Genomic DNA, 18827 nt, shown 5'->3' with positions numbered 1-18827 from the left:
AGACGGGAAACTATAAAAATACTAGAGACATCCACAGGCAGCAAAATCTCAGACATATGCCAAAAGAACTTCTTCACTGATACTGCCCCTAGGGCAATGCAAGCTAAAGAGAAAATAAACAAATGAGAGTACATCAAAATAAAAAGCTTTTTTACAGCAAAAGAAACCATCAACAAAACAACAAGAAAACCCACTGTATGGGAGAACATATTTGCAAATGTTATCACTGATAAAGGTTTAATCTCCAACATCTACAGACAGCTTATGCAACTTAATAAAAGGAAGATAAATGACCCAGTTAAAAAAATGGGCAATGAATCTAAATAGAATCTCAAAAGAAGACAGAAGGAAGGCCAAGAGGCACATGAAAATATGCTCAAAGTCACTAATTATCCGAGTGATGCAAATCAAAACAACAATTCGGTACCATCTCACACCTGTCAGAATGGCCAACATCAACAAATCAACAAACGATAAGTGTTGGCGAGGTTGTGGAGAAAAAGGAACCCTCGTGCACTGCTGGTGGGAATGCAGACTGGTGCAACCACTGTGGAGAACAGTGTGGAGTTTCCTCAAAAAACTGAAAATGGAACTCCCATTTGACCCAGTAATCCCACTCATAGGAATATATCCCAAGAAGCTAGAAACACCAATCAGAAAGGATATATGCACCCCTATGTTCATAGCAGCACAATTTACAATAGCTAGGATTTGGAAACAGCCTAGATGCCCATCAGCAGATGATTGGATCCCAAAACCATGGTTCATCTACACAATGGAATACTATGCTGCCATAAAAAAGAAGGAATTCTTATCATTTGCAGCAACCGGGATGGAATTGGAGAACATCTTGCTGAGTGAAATAAGCCAGTCAATGAAAGAGAAACACCGCATGATCTCACTCATTTATGGATGATAAAGAACATTATAAACTGAAGAACCAAAAGATATAGAGACAGTAAAGCAACAAGCAGACTGTCAAATTACAGTGGGGAGGGGAGGGAGATCTGGGGTAGATAAGAGATGAATTGAAGGACTTGTATATATGCATATAAGTACAACCAATGGACACAAAACTCTGGGGAGGGAGGGCATGTATGGGAGGGGGGGAGGAATAATATATGTACAAAGATAATAATTTAATAAAAAAATAACGGAAATATGACCTACTCTAGGAAATCCTCTTTGAACAAATGTCTTTACAATCTGTATTAAGTATTTTTATAGTATACCATTCTTTTTCTTTAACAGCTACTTAGAGTGGATGCAATGTGGTTTTCATTCTTACATCTGAATTTTTTCTTCTTGGTCTTGTAATAGCAAAGCTTATCCAATTTACATTTGCCCTCCAAAGGCTTATATTTGGTTCAGTTTCTAGTTGGATCCCTACTTTTAAGAAATATATTTGGGTTGTGATGGTAAGACTCACTTGTAATCAAGCCTGTAGGTCTTTCTAGCTGAATATTTCTATAATACCTATCACTTTAGCATACCAGAGATTGTGTTCATTTATAGAAAATAACAATAAATGTCACCTGATCATTTGATCTGCTAATAATATTTTATAGCAAGATGTATTATTCTAATAATTTATTACAAAACTGAGGCATATAGAAATAAATTACATTGAACAATAAAGAATGACTGAAATATCAAGTCATAGTACACTTTGGGTCTCCTTTGTCCTGTGCCTCAGATATCATAGCATAGTAAACAATTCACATGGAACTCAGCTTCCTTTGAAATAGGAAGGAATGCCATACTTATGAAGCAGTTACTTCCACACATATATATTTTTTTATTTAATTCATAGCACATACTCTTTGTACTAATTGTTGGAAAATCATACTAGCAATTGCCTCTGTTCCTCTCTGTATTTTTGCCTTACATTCTGATGTTATTACTGCACTTTTATCATCCACTCACTCTGATAAGATCGCCAATTTTTTAAGGGCAGAGATCATGAGTTAAGCTTGTGTTTCTTTGTCATGGTGCCTAGATAAATACTCAAATGCCATCCAGTTCAAATGACTGTGATGAGAGAGGCCCACTGTTGCTACAATAGATACCTCTGATTTTTATTTAAGGGGCCTCAGTTTTGTGCCTTTACAGAGGGGTGAGTAGGGGCTAAGGGAATTTGAGGAAACCCAGACAGAATTCTCCTCCTTAAATATTTTGCTAAGCTGGCAATTGTGCACACGCGCCTGAACAGGTCCCTAGCGCAGGTTGCTCATGCGAGTGGCTTCTTCGCCTGGGATTGTGGGTGGCTTGGCCAGGCCCTGCTTGGCCTATTTTCCCCATGATCGCGGGTGAGCTCAGCCTGGCCTGTTCTCCCTGTGATCATGGGGTGGCTTGGCCTGGGCTCTTCGCCTCCTGATCGCAGGGCAGCTTGGATCCGGGCAGGCGGCATCGGCTGTTGTCCCAGCCGCCTGCCCAGGTCCCCATCTCATTTTGGATCCCTCCGCCTGCATATGCAAATTTACCTACCATCTTTGCTGGGTTAATTTGCATACCACTCCTGATTGGCTGTGGACATAGCAGATGTATGATCAATTAGCATTTTTGTCTTTTATTAGTATAGACTAGTGGCCCAGTGCATCAAACTCGTGCATTGTCGACAGGGGTTGGGGGTGGGGGAAGGGAGCATTCCTCAGACCAGTGTGCACCTTCTCCAATCTGGGACATCCTTCTCACAATCTGGAACCACTGGCTCCTAACCGCTCTGCCTGCCGGCCTGAACACCCCCTAACAGTTCCCCTGCTAGTCCGATTGACACCTAACTGCTTTCTTGCAGGCCTGATCACCCCCAAATGCTCTCCCCTGGCTGCACCTGGAGAGTTTCTTAAGTGAAGGCACAGCTATTTCAGCTAAGTGTGTAATGTTGAATTAGGTCACCCAGAGTCCAGATGCATAAGTTACTTCAAATAAACATATTTAAGGTGTGTGTGAAAATTTAGGTCTCTGATATTGAGAGGAAAAAACTATTGCTTTAAAATAGAAAAGCACAACACCTATTTCAAATATTGTAATAAAAGTATGAAAAAAAAAAAAAACACCTCGCATAAAAAGGCTGCAAAAGTGTTATTTTATTTTGAAGATAGTAATAAATGAAAATAACAGGTTTTTTTAAGGCCACATCCTAAAAATGTAGATGCTTTCTCTTTTATGTCTTAGGACTATACAAAGGTCTTAAAAGAGCACTAACCCTGCCTTCTGAAGATTTTAGGTTAGCATGCTTGTCTTAAAAACTGTGAAGTGCCTAATTTTTAAAAACAACCGGCTATACCCTCTTCCTCAACCATATTGTCACATCATCCAAGTTATATTTTATAAACCTTGATGTGCTACACACGTGCAAAAAGTACACAAAGTGAGTAAACTACTTTGCCTTAGAAGTATATATTTAGTACTCACTTAGTTACATTGTTTTATTTTTGTGAAATGAGAACTGATTGACCAAACCTTTCAAACAGATCCACCAGACGATAAATATCAGCATGTATTTGATTCACAGTACATTTGGGCATAAACACTTTATTTATTTATTTCATTTTTTTTAATTAAGGTATTATATATGTACCTATCTTACCAATTCCCCCCAACACACACTCCCATACATGCCCTCCCTCCCATACATGCCCTCCCTCGATGTTTCTAACTATCTATCCCTCTCCCTTCCTCTCTGCGAAAAATCAATAAAATATATATTTTTTAAATGTATATTCTGGATACTTTTAATTGATAAAAAATCCAATTGTGATTTAACACTGCATAGTGTTCTGGGTTATGCTTATATGCATGCATATAAGTCCTTCGGTTAATCTTTTATCTCCCCCATATCTCCCTCCCCTCCCCACTGTAATTTGACAGTCTGTTTGTTGCTTAACTGTCTCTATATCTATCTTTTTGTTCATCAGTTTATAATGTTCCTTATTATCCATAAATGAGTGAGATCATGTGGTAGTGTTCTTTCACTGACTGGCTTATTTCACTGAGCATGATGTTCTCCAGTTCCATCCAGCTTCCTGCAAATAAGAATTCCTTCTTTTTATGGCAGCATAGTATTCCATTGCGTAGATTTACCATAGTTTTCTGATCCAGTCATCTGCTGATGGGCATCTAGGCTGTTTCCAAATCCTAGCTATTGTAAATTGTGCTGCTATGAACATAGGGGTGCATATATCCTTTCTGATTGGTGTTTCTAGTTTCTTAAGATATATTCCTAGGAGTGGGATTACTGAGTCAAATGGGAGTTCCATTTTCAGTTTTTTGAGGAAACTCCATACTGTTCTCTATAGTGGTTGCACCAGTCTGCATTCCCACCAGCAGTGCACGAGGGTTCCTTTTTCTCTGCAACCTCGCCAGCACTTATCATTTGTTGATTTGTTGATGATAGCCATTCTGATAGATGTGAGATGGTACCGCATTGTTGTTTTGATTTGCATCTCTCGTATAACTAGTGACTTTGAGCATGTTTTCATGTGCCTCTTGGCCTTCCTTCTGTCTTCTTTTGAGATTCTATTTAGATCCACTGCCCATTTTTTAATTGGATTATTTATCTTCCTTTTATTGAGTTGTGTAAGCTGCCTGTAGATGTTGGAGATTAAACTTTTATCAGTGGGCATAAACACTTTCATTACACCTTTGTGTTTAGTATCAAAAACATTTTCTTGTGTGCATGTTTTTGCTACAGATCCCTTGCTCTGGATTACATTTTGAAAACTTCCTATTACAGATAAAGCACCTTTCCAGGTACGCTTCTGAGAAACAGATGTATTTATGCACACAAAGGTGTGCACACCTTTCACACACAAATGTCCATATGATGCCTGCGCCGGGCTCCCAGCACATGCCCACAGCGGCCACTCACCCGAGTCCCAACATAAACGTGCTGCCTGGAACACACTGGAGCCCCTTTATTTATTTATTTATTTTTACTTTGAAATAGTTTTATTGGCTCATAAGACCGTTGCATATTAAAAAAATAACCCAGAACACTATGCAGTGTTAAATCACAATTGGATTTTTTATCAATTAAAAGTATCCAGAATATACATTTAAAAAATATATATTTTATTGATTTTTCGCAGAGAGGAAGGGAGAGGGATAGATAGTTAGAAACATCGATGAGAGAGAATCATCGACCAACTGCCTCCTCCACACCCTCTACTGGGGATGTGCCCGCAACCAATGTACATGCCCCTGGCCGGAATTGAACGTGGGACCTTTCAGTCTGCAGGTTGACGCTCTACCCACTGAGCCAAACTTGTCTTGGCCAGAATATACATTTTTAAAGGGGAAAAAATCCTACAGAACTGAATTCTGAAATAACATTATATTAAGAAGAGGAGGAGGAGGAGGAGGAGGAGGAGGAGGAGGAGGAGAGGAGGAGGAGGAGGAGGAGGAGGAGGAGGAGGGGAGGAGGAGGAGGAGGAGGAGAGAGGGAGGAGGAGGAGGAGGAGCGGAGGAGGAGAGGAAGGGGAGGGGAAGGAAGGAGGAAGGAGAAGGGGGAGAAGGAGGAGACGAAGGAAGAAGTAGAAGCGAATCAGAGAAGAATGAAGAACAACAGACGAACGAAAGAATAAAAAGAAACGAAGCAAGATCGAACGCAAGAAGAAAGAATCGCTTCCAGACTGCAAAAAGCCTCTCAACCTTCTTCTGTGAGCCTCAAAGAGTCACTCATGCTTCTGCTTGAAGAAATCTACTCCTCTCAATTCTTCTGGTAGGTATTCCCGGTCCAAAGGCTCACTGTACAATGCAGCCCTTACCATAGCCCAGGTCCTGCGTGAGCTGGGTCAGCGCATTCCTCCAGTGCAGCGGGAGAGGGGAAGGGGAGTGGGGGGGTGGCAGAAGCCCCTTGTGGTTCCGCAGGGAGGCTTTGATGGTGCTGTAGGCGCTATACAGCTCAATAGACTTGGGGCTCTGGCAAAATGGACTACACACTGGGCCAGAAGCACCTCACATTCGGGCATGCCTATGAAGTGACAGCCCTGGTAGGCGGCCACTGCTTGTGGTAACGTGGATGGGTCTGTCAGACCTATGTCTTCATGGCAAACCTCACCAGCCTCCCTGCCACATACAGCGGGTCCTCTCCTCCTTCGAGGATGTGTGCCAGCCAGTAGAGGGAGTGGATGAGCCCTGAATCGACTGATGAGGAGCAGAGATGCAGATGTAATGCTCTTCTCCTGCTTGGTCATATAACATGTGAGACTTCTGGAGGCCTCCCTTCACATCATTCCTAGTGATCAGAACTCTACTGGGAGAATAGGCTTGCCCACTCTTCTTAAAAACATTTTCCTAGAGCTGTGGTCGGCAAACTGCGGCTCGTGAGCCACATGTGGCTCTTTGGCCCCTTGAGTGTGGTTCTTCCACAAAATACCACAGCCTGGGCAAGTCTATTTTGAAGAAGTGGCGTTAGAAGATGTTTAAGTTTAAAAAATCTGGCTCTCAAAAGAAATTCCAATCATTGCACTGTTAATATTTGGCTCTATTGACTAATGAGTTTTTTGACTACTGTCCCAGGGCTTAATCTGGCCAGCACTGCCAGCTGCAGTCCATTCAGTCCAATTCGGACCCCCCAGCAAGTTAAGCGGCTTCAGCGGGAACCCTTCACCCACTAAGTCCACACCCACCCCAGCCGCTCAGCCTCAGCCTCAGGCTCAGCACAGGGTGGGGGTGGGGCGGGGCAGCCAGTACTAGGAGGTGCCGGGAACGCCAGCCGGTCTTTATTTTTATTTAATTTTTTTAGGGCAAAAGCCTATTTTTCATTAAAACTGAAAAACTATCAGGGAGGACCTGTCTTAGTCGGATGGTATCCTGGGTGGTGGTGGTGGGGAACATTGTTGACACAGTTGTCAGAATTCAAATGGGGTCTGTGGATTGAACCTTAAAACCGTTTGAATGGAGATTTCCTCACGTGGCAGGAGTGTCTGCTTTTGAGAAATACACAGGAGAGTATCAGGGCATCTTGTCATGTGTAGAATATGCTCTCAAACAATTCAGAAAAAGACAAGGGGAAATTGGCATATATGTGTATAAATGCCCAGTCTAGCCTTGCTATTTTTGATTCCACCTTTGTGCACCTGCCTACTTGCTAAGATCCATACTCCAGAAGCAAGGCTTGCAGAGCTTCCTCAGCCATTGGTGCAGGAACCCTGCAGACAGACTTGTGGGCACAGTCCCAGCTGAGGTCAAAGGTGCCACTGTTTTCTAGTTTCCTCTCCAGTATGTGAACTGGGGTCTGTTTCGCGATGGGTTCCATTGGGGCTTTGGCATTTCTGTGCTTCCTGTGGCCTCTGCCTGTGGGATGGCCAAGCAGGCGCTTCTGTGGCTGCTGGATCCCTGAGCCAGAGAAGACTGTGCGGTAAAATACGGAGAAAAGATTGCGTTGTAAGCAGGTTCAGGCTGCCCGTTTCAACCGTAAGGAATCAATAGCATCATCACATACGGTGTCCTTTCCATGGAAACACAGGGAGCGCTGCCCTGGGCATGCACGGTGCCGGCTCACCTGGCCCACAGACCAGCAGCCATGGCCACTTGCGGGTGACGTTGTGACGCTGAGGAGACGAGGGGGGTGAGTCCGGCCGCCAAGGCCATATCCTGGCCCACGTCCAGGCCTACGCCCCACAGTGAAGCCTGCGGTTAGGCACCAACAGATGGCTCAGGGAACCGACATAGCCATGTTGGTACCGCAGCAGTTTCTCTGTGCACATTCAAACCATCCGCGTTCACTCTGGATGGCCACGCTCCCCTGGTGGTGCCTGAGGACCCGGGACCTACCTGGCACCCCAGCCTCGCTGACCCTGAGGGCCCCTGCCCGAGCAGCTCTGTACCTCTGCGGCCCTCCGCGCAGCCCACGGCGCTGACCAGTGTGGTCCATCCGCTGGGTCCGTCCATCAGCCTGGCCCCCGGGGCTACCCAGACACACGCGCTCGGGCCACTCCCACCCGGACTCTGCTTTCCTGCACCTGGTGGTGGGCCCAGTGAGCCTGCGCAGAGCTGCGCCCTGGTGGCTGCACTTTGAGAAGCTACCTTTTCTTTATTTTTAAAGACTGCACTGTACATGCCTGGTCTCCAGCGCAGCCCCTGCCTGGGCTAGAGGCCACCGTGGTTTGAAGGTCGGCCACGCCCCTGACCCAGGCAGGGTCCCCTGCACATGTGTCAAACACAAGGCCCGCGGGCCAAATCCGTCCCGCCAGGCCTTGCAATGTGGCCCGCACCGCGCTGTCATCACTGCACTCCGCTGCGTTTCCATCACAATGACAGTTTATGACTGTTCAGTAAACCATTTGGCCCGCAATTTAGGCTGGATTTTAGATTTTGGCCCCTCCTCTGATTGAGTTCAACACCCCTACCTTATGGTGACCAGTCATCCAACTGGTCAAGAGGGCCCTAGACTATAATTAGTATACACTACTGGACTGGTGCATGAAATTCATGCATGGCGGGAGGTTCCCTCAGCCCAGCCTGCACCCTCTCCAATTGGAGACCCCTTGGGGGATGTCCAACAGCTGGTTTAGGCCTGATCCCACAGGAATTGGTCCTAAACCAGCGGACAGACATCCCTCTCACAATCTGGACTGCTGGTTCCTAACTGCTCATCTGCCTGCCTGTTTGATCTCCCCAACTGCCTCTGCCTGCCTGCCCTATCACCCCTAATTGCCCTCCCTTGCTGGCTTGACCTTTCCCCCAACTGCCCTCCCCTACAGGCCTGATCGCCCCTAACAGCCTCTGCCTTGGCCCCCTCCACCATGGCTCTGTCCAGAAGGAAGTTAGACATCTGGAAGATGGCTGGTCAACCTGGTCTAATTCGCGTATTACCCTTTTAGTAGTATAGATAGATTATACAAGATAGGATTGCTTAAATGGGGGAGGGGGGGCTAGCCTTTTTCATCAGGAGGAGATGCTCTTGACAGACAAAAACACATAATCTCTACATCTGGACTGATAGCCATCCACATGCACTATACTGCCAAACTGGTCATTAAAAAATTGAACTGCTTTCTTACATCTTACACCAAACAGCTGCTGCCCTTAAAACCTCTCCTCAGCCCCCACCTTAGGTTCTGCCTTTACAATTCACCCAGATTAGGTTCTGATTGGTTGGTTTCTATACCAATCAGTGTCAAAAGCTCCACCTCCTAGGCAGTCATTGGCTCCTCTCACTTCACTCAGATTTGGTTCTGATTGGTCGGTTTTTATGCCAGTCAGCGTCTCTGGGCCTATCAATGGGCCTGATCAGAGAGAAAGAGAGAGGCAAGTGTGGATCAACAGCTGCCATGGAGGCTACAGATGAGACTCTGCTTCTTTCTCCAGACCTCTCTTCAGGGCCTGATCCACAGCCGGCGGCAGTCAGTGCTGAGTCGCCATGGCAACCCTGCACTGACCTCCTGTTGGTTGAGCCTTTGGTAGTTTTGGATGTTACAGACCCTGAGTTTCTATATATTAGGATTATGACTACATTCCATATGCTGTACTTTACATCCTGTGACTATTACGAGATAGTAATTTTTCTGGCTGATAAAGAAACAATACTCGTTTGCTGAGATATGAATAAGAAAAATACATAAAGTATTTTAAAACAGGTATTTTTAAAAATTTCGCATAAAAAATAAATATATTTATCCCAATAAAAGCCAAGTAAAATGGAAAATAACACAAGAAAACGGAAATAATGTCCATTAATATTTGTTCATGAACTTAATGTGTCTATCAGATTCTAATTCTATAAATTAAATAAAATCATATCAGGAGACATTTAATTAAACATAAACAAAAAAACGGTTACTTACTGAATAAGAGCGGCTCTTTCAAAGTATTGAATGGCTTTTTCACAAAACTGGGTGTCAATATAATAGGCTCCAAGCCACTCAATGACTTCAATGTTAGAAGGGAAATACCTGTATGACTAGAAAAAATACAGAACATGACAATACAACTTTAGTTTCAATTCATAACTTACTTCCTGGACATTTTACTTATTGAGTGGGTTAATGTATCCAGTGTAGAATTTCTTAATAAAAGAAGTATGAGCTGTCATATGCTCTTCAAAAGACTGAAACTATATAAGATTTAGAAAACAAGACTTGTTTGACACATTTTCTTGACTATCTTTTTTATGTACTGATACATAATCTGAGTCAAATTAAATATGTAATAGAATAAAAAATATATGAAAATCATGCTTCAAGAGAAAAATGAGTCTCTACTAATTTCATTTTTTATTAAAATTATTGTAATAACTTAATATTCCACAAACGCATTAATTTTAAATCATTATTAATTTAAAAACTAATAAACATTTCTACAGTGTAGTGATGGCCAGAGGGAGGAAGGCAGAGGCTGGTAGAAGGTGGGGAAAGGGGGAGAACATTGGGGGCATCTGTAATAGTGTCAACAATTTAAAAAACTGTAAGTTAAAAGGCCATTGCATTTAATAAAACAATTCATAAAAGCTAAAAAGTAGAAGGAAAGATTATCCACCTACCTCATAGTAGTATTGAAATGCTTGTGACTTATCTCCTTCACTATCATATAATTCTCCTAGTTTAGACAGAGCTCTAGAATCAGTTGGAACAACACTGATCAGCTGCATTAACCATTCAATAGCTTGATTGGGATCTTCCATTAATTCGTATCTTGGACAATTTCAGTTAAGGATAACACAGTTTTTCTGAATTCACCCTGATCAATAAGCAAACTTAAAAATAATATTACAACAAAAATATTCCCTAGGCTATGGTGATGCGCCATTTAATACTATTTATTCTGGATTTCCTTAGGGATGAAAACGAAAAATGGAGCAGCGCTATACATGACTCTTGTTCCATATGTACACTTGGCTTTTCCTTTGCCTCATTACCATCCATAGGATCGATTTCCAAAGCATTGTCCAAAGTTTGTCCTTAATAAAATGCCTGAGTGTTGTATTTAATCATCCTACCTCTTGTAACACATTCAGCATATTCAGGGCATCGTTTCATGCATTTTCCTGTGAATTTTCCTAATTAGAGTATGAGCCCCAAATAGGGAGCTCTTTTTTTTGTAGCCTTTGTGCTTAGTGGGTCCTTTGGATACACTCAGATACTTTGTTCACACTTATTCCAATCCTTTTTTTTTTTTTTTTTTTTTAAATAAGAGTCTCCAATTTTTAATGATGAAAATTGTGATACTATAAGGAAAACATATAAAAAAAAAGGAAATATATTCAAATAGCCTTTTACTTGACAGGTTCCAAACTGATCATGATACTGGCAATTTTAGATAAATTAAATGAACAACAACAACAAAAAAGGCTAAAAGAAATAATTATTAAGTCATTTGCTCTGCAACTAAATTTTTTAATAAAAATATTTTTATCTACTCTACCAAAAATGCCAGATAGTACTGAAGCTTATTAATGGTGTCCTGGCTGGTATCACTCAGTGATTAGACTCTAATCATTAGAGCATTGAGCCACGTGCCTAAGAGTTGTGGGTTTGATTCCTGGTCAAGGGAACACACCTGGGTTGAGGGTTCGCTCCCCCACCTAGTCAGAGTTGCTGTGTCTCTCTTATGTTGATGTTTCTCTTTCTCTCCCCCTTTTTCTCTTCCTTCTACTTTCTTGAAAAGCAATAGAAAAAAATCCTCAAGTGAGGACTAACAAAATTATTAATGGTACACTTCAAAATATATTTTTTTCTAAATCTATTTGCATAAAGTTTTTATCAAGATAATAATAACTTAAACCTTCATAAAATTTTAATCCTTCACAAAATTTTCAAAGCTTATTATCTATACTAAAAAAAGGTAATATGCTAATTAGACCGGGTCAACTGGACATCTTCTGGATGTCCAACTTCCTTCCAGACAAAGCCACAGTGGCAGGGCTGAAGCAGAAGTGGTTAGGGGTGACCAGGCTGGCAGGGGAGTAATTAGGGGGCGACCAGGCGGCAGGGGAGCAGTTAGGGTTTGATCAGGCCAGCAGGGGAGGGCAGTTGGGGGCGATTAAGCCACTAAGGGAGGGCAGTTGCGGGTGATCAAGCCAGTAGGGGAGGACAATTGGGGCGATTAGGGGAGGACAATTGGGGCGATTAGGCTGGCAGGCAGAGGCTGTTAGGGGCGATCAGTCAGGTGAGCAGTTAGGAGCCAGCAGTCCTGGAATTTCATGCACCAGGCCTCTAGTTTCTATATATAAAAGCCTAAGCAACTAAATGACCAGACAACCAAATGACTGGTCAACTGGTCACTATGATGCACACTGACCACCACTGACAGACGCTCAATGCAGGAGCTGCCCCCCTAGTGGTCAATGTGGTCACACAGCCAACTTCCCATGGCTGGTCCACCTCCCACGGGTCCTCTCCCCCCCACCCCCCAGCCAACCTCCCATAGTCCCTCCCTCCACCTAGCCAGCCAACTTCCCACAGTACCTCCCCCTGGCCAGCTGGTCCCAGTTGGCTCTCATCAGCTCCAATCTGGCCAAGTGGAGGGATTCCACCTGTGCACGAATTTGTGCACTGGGCCTCTAGTTTTTAAAATAAGAAGAGAAAGTAACGTGTTTTTCAAATAGTGTCAAAGACATTAAAAATACTAACAGATTTCTTCTCTTCCAACCAGAAAAGCTAAGAGTTGCAGAAGAAACTGACAGGAGAGCAATGTTTTATATTTTAGCAGTTCCTGAGTCCTAAATAAAACATGGCACATACATTCCACAGTCAGTGAGTATACTACTGAGTAAATAGAAAGAATAATTTAAATTCAATTAGTAGTACTAATTAGTAATAAGCAATATTTCCCTTTTAATTAGTAATTTACTGCTTCAAAAATACCCTATGAAACTCAGAGTTGCCCTAACTGGTTTGGCTCAGTGGATAGAGAGTCAGCCTGCGGACTGAAAGGTTCCAGGTTCAATTCCCGTCAAGGGCATGTACCTTGGTTGCAGGCACCTCCCCAGTAGGAGGTGTGCAGGAGGCAGCTGATCGATGTTTCTCTCTCATTGATGTTTCTAACTCTCTATCCCTCTCCCTTCCTCTTTGTAAAAAATCAATAAAATATATTTTAAAAAAACACCTCAGAGTTAATATTTCTAAACTATCTAATTTACATTTGATAAATAGCTTATGAGTACTCAACACATTATACTCAATTACTTTAATGATTATTTCTAAAAATTTATAATAGTTTTAACCTTTAAATAATTCCTCTTACAATGCAAATGATCCTTTAAAACAGGATTGCTCAAATAATATTTTCGCCACATATTAATCTATTAGGTTTTAAAATATTACCCTCATCAATTACTTAGTTGGTTAAGCTTACTTAATAATTGGTATGCAATTACCAATTGAATGAATTAATAATGATCCCTAAATTTTTCACGTAGGATACACATTGGCTATCTGGTACAAAACTTGAGCGCTATTTCTCAGGATTGCATGAAGCTTCAGGAAACAGTCCAAAGCCTCGTCAAGCCGGTTTAGCTTCTTATAGGTAAGGCCTTAAAAAGGAAAGAAAAAAAATTATAAGGAAGTTTCTCAAAATAACAAAATGAACATTTAAATTCATGTAAATATTCATCCAGAAGAAAAGATGAACAGATTATTTTGTTGTTGTTAATCCTCACCCAAGGATATTTTTCCATTGATTTTTAGAGAGAGCAGAAGGGAGGGGAGAGACAGAGAGAGAGAGAGAGAGAGAAACATTGATGTGAGAAAGACACACTGATTGGTTGCCACCTGCATGCTGGGGATTGAGCCTGCAACCAAAGGTACATGCCCTGGATCAGAATCAAACCTGGGACTCTTCAGTCTGCAAGTTGAGGCTCTATCCACTGAGCCAAACTAGCTTAGGTCAATTTTTTTTTTTTTTTTTTTTTTTTTTTTTTTTTTTTAAAGAACAAGTTGGGTCCTGGCTGCATAGCTGTTGGGTGGAGCATCATCCCAAGGTTTCGGGTACAATCCCTGGTTGGGGCACAAACAAGGAGCATTTTTTAAGTGAAATAACAAATCAATGTTTCTCTCTCTAAAAATTAATAAATAAAAATTAAAAAAGAACAAATTGGGGGCAGAAATGTTCTACTAATATATGGCAGACACCAAAAAGTTTTAGTGATGGTAAAGTGTGGTAGGAAAAGGAAGAGGTAAAAAGATTAATAGAATAGCATAAGCAGTTTAGAAATGGACTCAGTTACAGAATTTAGTTAATGGGCATTAAAAATTAATGAGGACTTAGGGACTAGTTGAATATGGTGCCAGGACGACTGATTATGCAAGAAGAAAAAAAATTGTAGATTCCTATTTTCAATTTGAATAAATAGGAAAAGTATTTTAAAACTAAACAAAGCTGTAAACTATAAGAACAAAACAAAATAAAACAAAACAGAAAATCTTGGGGAAAAGAAGGACTTTATAAAGCAATAAACAGGCGAAGCCACATATTTTCTTTCCTTTTAAATATATTTGAATACATTTAAAAATATATTTTTATTGATTTCAGAGAGGAAGCGAGGGGAAGAGAGATAGAAACATCCATGAGACAGAATCATTGGTAGGATGCTTCCTATACGCCCCCCACCGGAGATCGAGTTCGCAACCCTGGCATGTGCCCTTGACCAGAACTGAGCCCAGGATTCTTCAGTCCACAGGCCGACGCTGTATTCCCAGAGCCAAATTGGCTAGGGTGCCACATATTTTCAAAAAGCAAAATCTGTATAAAAAAGTAGAAAAATTCTATTTGACAAAAGAGATGATAAAGTCAAGCAATGAACTAGGACAAGTATTTGAAGTGTATAAAGAGGATAAATATATACCAAGACACGCCACCTCCTGCAATGGAGGCCTTTGCTCTCTACCTGTCAGTAATGTTAGTTTCCTGGATGCCCAAAAGGCAGTACCCTCCCTACCTTCCAGGATGACTGCAAATGTCTCCTCAGGAGGTTCTTCTTAACACCACCTAATTTATAAATTCCCCCTGCCTCCTTGCCTCTTGGCCCAGCTAGGTCTTCCTTTTTTAGTCTTCCCTGGGGGAGAGATCTGCAGATCCCCGATTGGACAGGTCAGACAAATGGCCTGTGGCAGGTAGTCCACAAACAGCCTCATTCATGCCTTGCAGCTCCTGCTTGGCTTCAGCTGCACACTCCTGAACGTGAGGACACAGCAGTATACTCAAATATCAGAGAAAAGGTCATAATGAGTAAGAGAGGATAAAACCACACACACATCCCAATATACAGGGAAAAGAAAACTGGAAAGCAAACTTCATATATAACCCGAGATGAGACATAGTACTGCATTGAACTATGTATGAACACTGCAAAACTCATGACAGGGAGGAATGCACTCATTTCAGGTGACCTTTGACAGGGAAGGGAATGAGGTGATGAGTTTTTCAGGTCTGTTATCGTTTTCTTAATTAAAAACTGATAGATCGTCCCTCTCTCCAATAAAAGCCTTTCTCCTGGCATCCTGGGTTTCGGCACCATCATGATAGATTAAATAGAGAAGGTAACCGGGGACCGGGATGGCAGGGCACAGGCTTTATTGGAGGGAAGGGTACCCCTGCAGGCTGCTTCCACGGAGAGGAGCGGAAGAGAGTGAGCGAGGGGCTTACAAGCACCTTTAAGGATAGAGGGTGGGGCTTAGGGCACTCAGCACATGCTGATTAGGGACCTAGGGACTTAGGAATGGGGGCTCAGGGTATTTGGCAGGTGCTGATTGGTGGTTCAGAGCTCAGGAATGTCTGGCCGCAGGTGGGGTTTATGTCTGTCTATCAATTGGAGAAAGGGCGATCTATCAAAAGCAATCCGAAATAAATATTACAAAATGTTAAAATACATAAAATATAGGTAGTAGGTACATGGGCATTTATTTTTTCAGTATAATTTTTTTTTTTAATTTTTGAAATTATTCATAAAAAAAGAAAATAAGATTTCCCCTCATACCTATCAGTTTGGCAAACATTTAATTACTAGAGGCCCAGCGCACAAAATTCATACAAGGGTAGGATCCCCAGGCCTGCCCTGCAATCAGGGCTGATCTTCTTCGGCTGCTGGCAGCTGGCCTTGTCCCCCTGCTGGTTGCCCTGTGTGTGTGGGACGATCAGGGCCCTGCTCACACCCACCTTGGCCTGCCACCACCCGTATCCGCTGCCACCCACTCCTGGTTCCCTGTTTCCCATTGGGTGATTGGAGCCTGCTGGCTATGGGGAGGGACTGAGAGGTTGGCCGGCAGGCCCTGATCAGGTGATTGGGGCCTACAGGCTAGGGGCTGCTTCTGAGTTGAGGTCATTGCACATCACAGCAACTGGTCATTCAGCCAACTGGTCGATTTGCATATTATACTTTTATTATATAGGATAATATGCAGCATTAGCAAAACTTTGGGAAGTTAGTCTCATAAACCATAGTGGAACTAGACATTAGAAAAGCCTTATTTTTATTTAATTTTTAATCTTCACCTGAGGATTTTTTTTCCTTTGATTTTTATAGAGAGTGGAAGTGAGGGAAAAAGAAAGGGAGGGAGGGAAGGAGAGAGAAAGGAAGGGAGAGAGAGAGAAACATTAATGTGAAAGAGACACATTGACTGGTTGCCTCTGGCATGTGCCCTGACCAGGGCCAAGTATCGAATCTGCAACCTAGGTCAGGTAATCGAACCTGAGACCCTTCAGTGTGTGAGCCAATGCTCAAACCATCAAGCAACATGGCCAGGGTGGAAAAGTGTTTTTAGAGGGCAATATGGCAACATCTGTGTAAATTTTACAGGTACACAGCTTTTGTCGGCATCATTAATTCCATTAAAAATAACCTATAATCCAAGAGTCTTCTTTTTAACTGTTTGTTATAAGGAAGTCAACTCCTCATGAATTAGAGCTCATTAAGTAAAGAGAGAAAAGGAGAGATAATTACAGAGTGCAAGGAGCAAAACCAAAAACAACAAAACAACAACAAAAACAAGGCACATCCCCCCGGGGGTTGGAAGATAGTGGCAGAAAGTGGATCTTTCTCCCACTTCCTCCCAGACTCTAACTGGAATTAAAACTAAATTGGGGAATATTCACCCTGAAATAGCTGATGATTGGCTGAAGAGACTTTTGACTAAGGAAGGGCAGGAACCACCTTGAGATCGGTAGAAAGGGAGGGGACACGAGAGGTGCTGGCCTAGTACCCAGGAGCAGGCCAAGGGGGATCAGGATTCCCCTCGAGAGGAGAGGCCTGGACCCCAGGAAGGGCTCCCCATCATGGATAGCCAGAGCTGGAACAGTCACCCCTGTGGCAACTAGTGGCCAGAACTCTTATTATCCAGGGAGCCGAGCTGTCTGGAAACAAAGCCACCCTTTAAAAGGGCTGGCACACAGGAGTTTCATTCCCAAAGACTCACCATATGCTTTGCTGAAGGGAGGGCGATGTGGAAGGAGTAGGGAAGAGTCATGAGGAGGGAGGCTGCAGGGATACCCGAGTTGAGTCACCCCCCCCCCCCCACCATCACCACCACATATGGCAGCAGCCATTTTTCCTGAGAGGCACAAGCCCTTCCCAACAGCAGAAGCTAGGGAAAGGCAAATACCTGCCCCCTGGGATATAGCTCACCCCAAACTAAGGAATCCCACTAGCACCACCTCTGTAATCCAGTGCTCCCACCCTGTATCTTGACCCCTGCTGAGGAGGCAGCAGACTTGGGGACGGGGAAGTAGTCTCAAGTGACTGTCAATGGCTAGTTTTGGGTGGGGATATTCCCCCCATTTTCCTGGGAAGCCGGCACTTTTCTCACACAAGAGAGCTGATAGAAACTTCTGGCTCACACAGACCCCACCAGCTGGCCTAACAGGGACTCCACCTGGCTGTCGACAGGGAAATGGTCTATCTAACATATTTCGTGAAGCCTGAACATTTGCAGATTTGCCTTAGGGACCTGTATTGCTAAAAAACTGGAGGCAGCCACAAGCAATGGATTGCTTGAAGCTTTGAATAGGGTACTAAGAGCCAAGATTGGAAAGCTTCTGACATTGGCTAGCACAAAGGTACCTGCTGGGAGGTCTGAAATCAGCATACAAAATAGCCTCAGACAACATATAAGCAGGACCCAAGCAAAATCCTAGTAGGCACTAAAATCTGTTGAGACAAACATTACGTGGTTGGATTTTTTTGTCTCCCCACCGTCCTCCCCTTCCCCCATTACTTTCCTTTTATTGCTTTAGTATTTTTCCTCATTCTTATTTCTTTCATATCTCTTATTTGCCTCTTTCCTTACTCAATTTTTTTTGTTTGTTTAGCTTAATCTCTTTGTCTTCTATTCATCTTTTCATAACAATTTTCTTTCATCTTTTCCTTTTTACCATTTTCTTTTTCCTAATCATTATTCTTATTTTTCCTCTCCTTTATTCTTTTTCAGAATCCTATACCTTCCTATTTTCTCTTCTAGTATTATTTTAGTTATTACTTTCTTCCTTTTTAGTTTATTATTCTTATTCTTTAATTTTTATTTATTTTTTATTATTTAAAGTATTAGAAATAATAGTACATATATCTCCTTTTCCCCCCCATTGACCTTCACCTGGCCTCCCCTAATCCCTGTCACATGCCCTCACCTCACCTCCCCAGTGTCTGTGTCCATTGGTTATGCTTATATGCATGCATACAAGTCCTTTGGTTGATTTCTTATGCTCCTCCCCGGCCCCCGCCACACTCCCCATCCTTCCCGCTGTAATATGACAGTCTGTTTTAGGCTTCTCTGTTTCTGTATTAACTTTTGTTCATCAGGTTATAAAGTTCTTTATTATCCATAAACGAGCAAGATCATGTGGTATTTTTCTTTCATTGCCTGGCTTATTTCACTTAGCATAACGCTCTCCAG

General features: G+C 42.6%; 1 protein-coding gene across 8 annotated transcripts in view; it reads right to left on the bottom strand.

Annotated features, from left to right (window-relative positions):
• The window catches only part of IFT88 (intraflagellar transport 88), a 178072-nt gene that overhangs the window by 63626 nt on the left and 95619 nt on the right, over nt 1–18827 (bottom strand). For all 8 annotated transcript variants that reach the window (XM_045588522.1, XM_045588524.1, XM_045588518.1 and 5 more), the window contains 3 exons: nt 13369–13477; nt 10487–10637; nt 9792–9907 (listed from right to left, as the gene is read on the bottom strand). In XM_045588522.1, coding sequence (XP_045444478.1) covers nt 9792–9907; nt 10487–10637; nt 13369–13477 — 376 coding nt within the window. The remainder of the gene's footprint in view (nt 1–9791; nt 9908–10486; nt 10638–13368; nt 13478–18827) is intronic.

This window comes from Pipistrellus kuhlii, unplaced genomic scaffold, assembly GCF_014108245.1.
Source record: "Pipistrellus kuhlii isolate mPipKuh1 unplaced genomic scaffold, mPipKuh1.p scaffold_m20_p_3, whole genome shotgun sequence".
NCBI lineage: Eukaryota > Metazoa > Chordata > Mammalia > Chiroptera > Vespertilionidae > Pipistrellus > Pipistrellus kuhlii.
The sequence above is the reverse complement of the archived record's forward strand: the minus strand, read 5'-3'. Positions and strand labels throughout refer to the sequence as shown.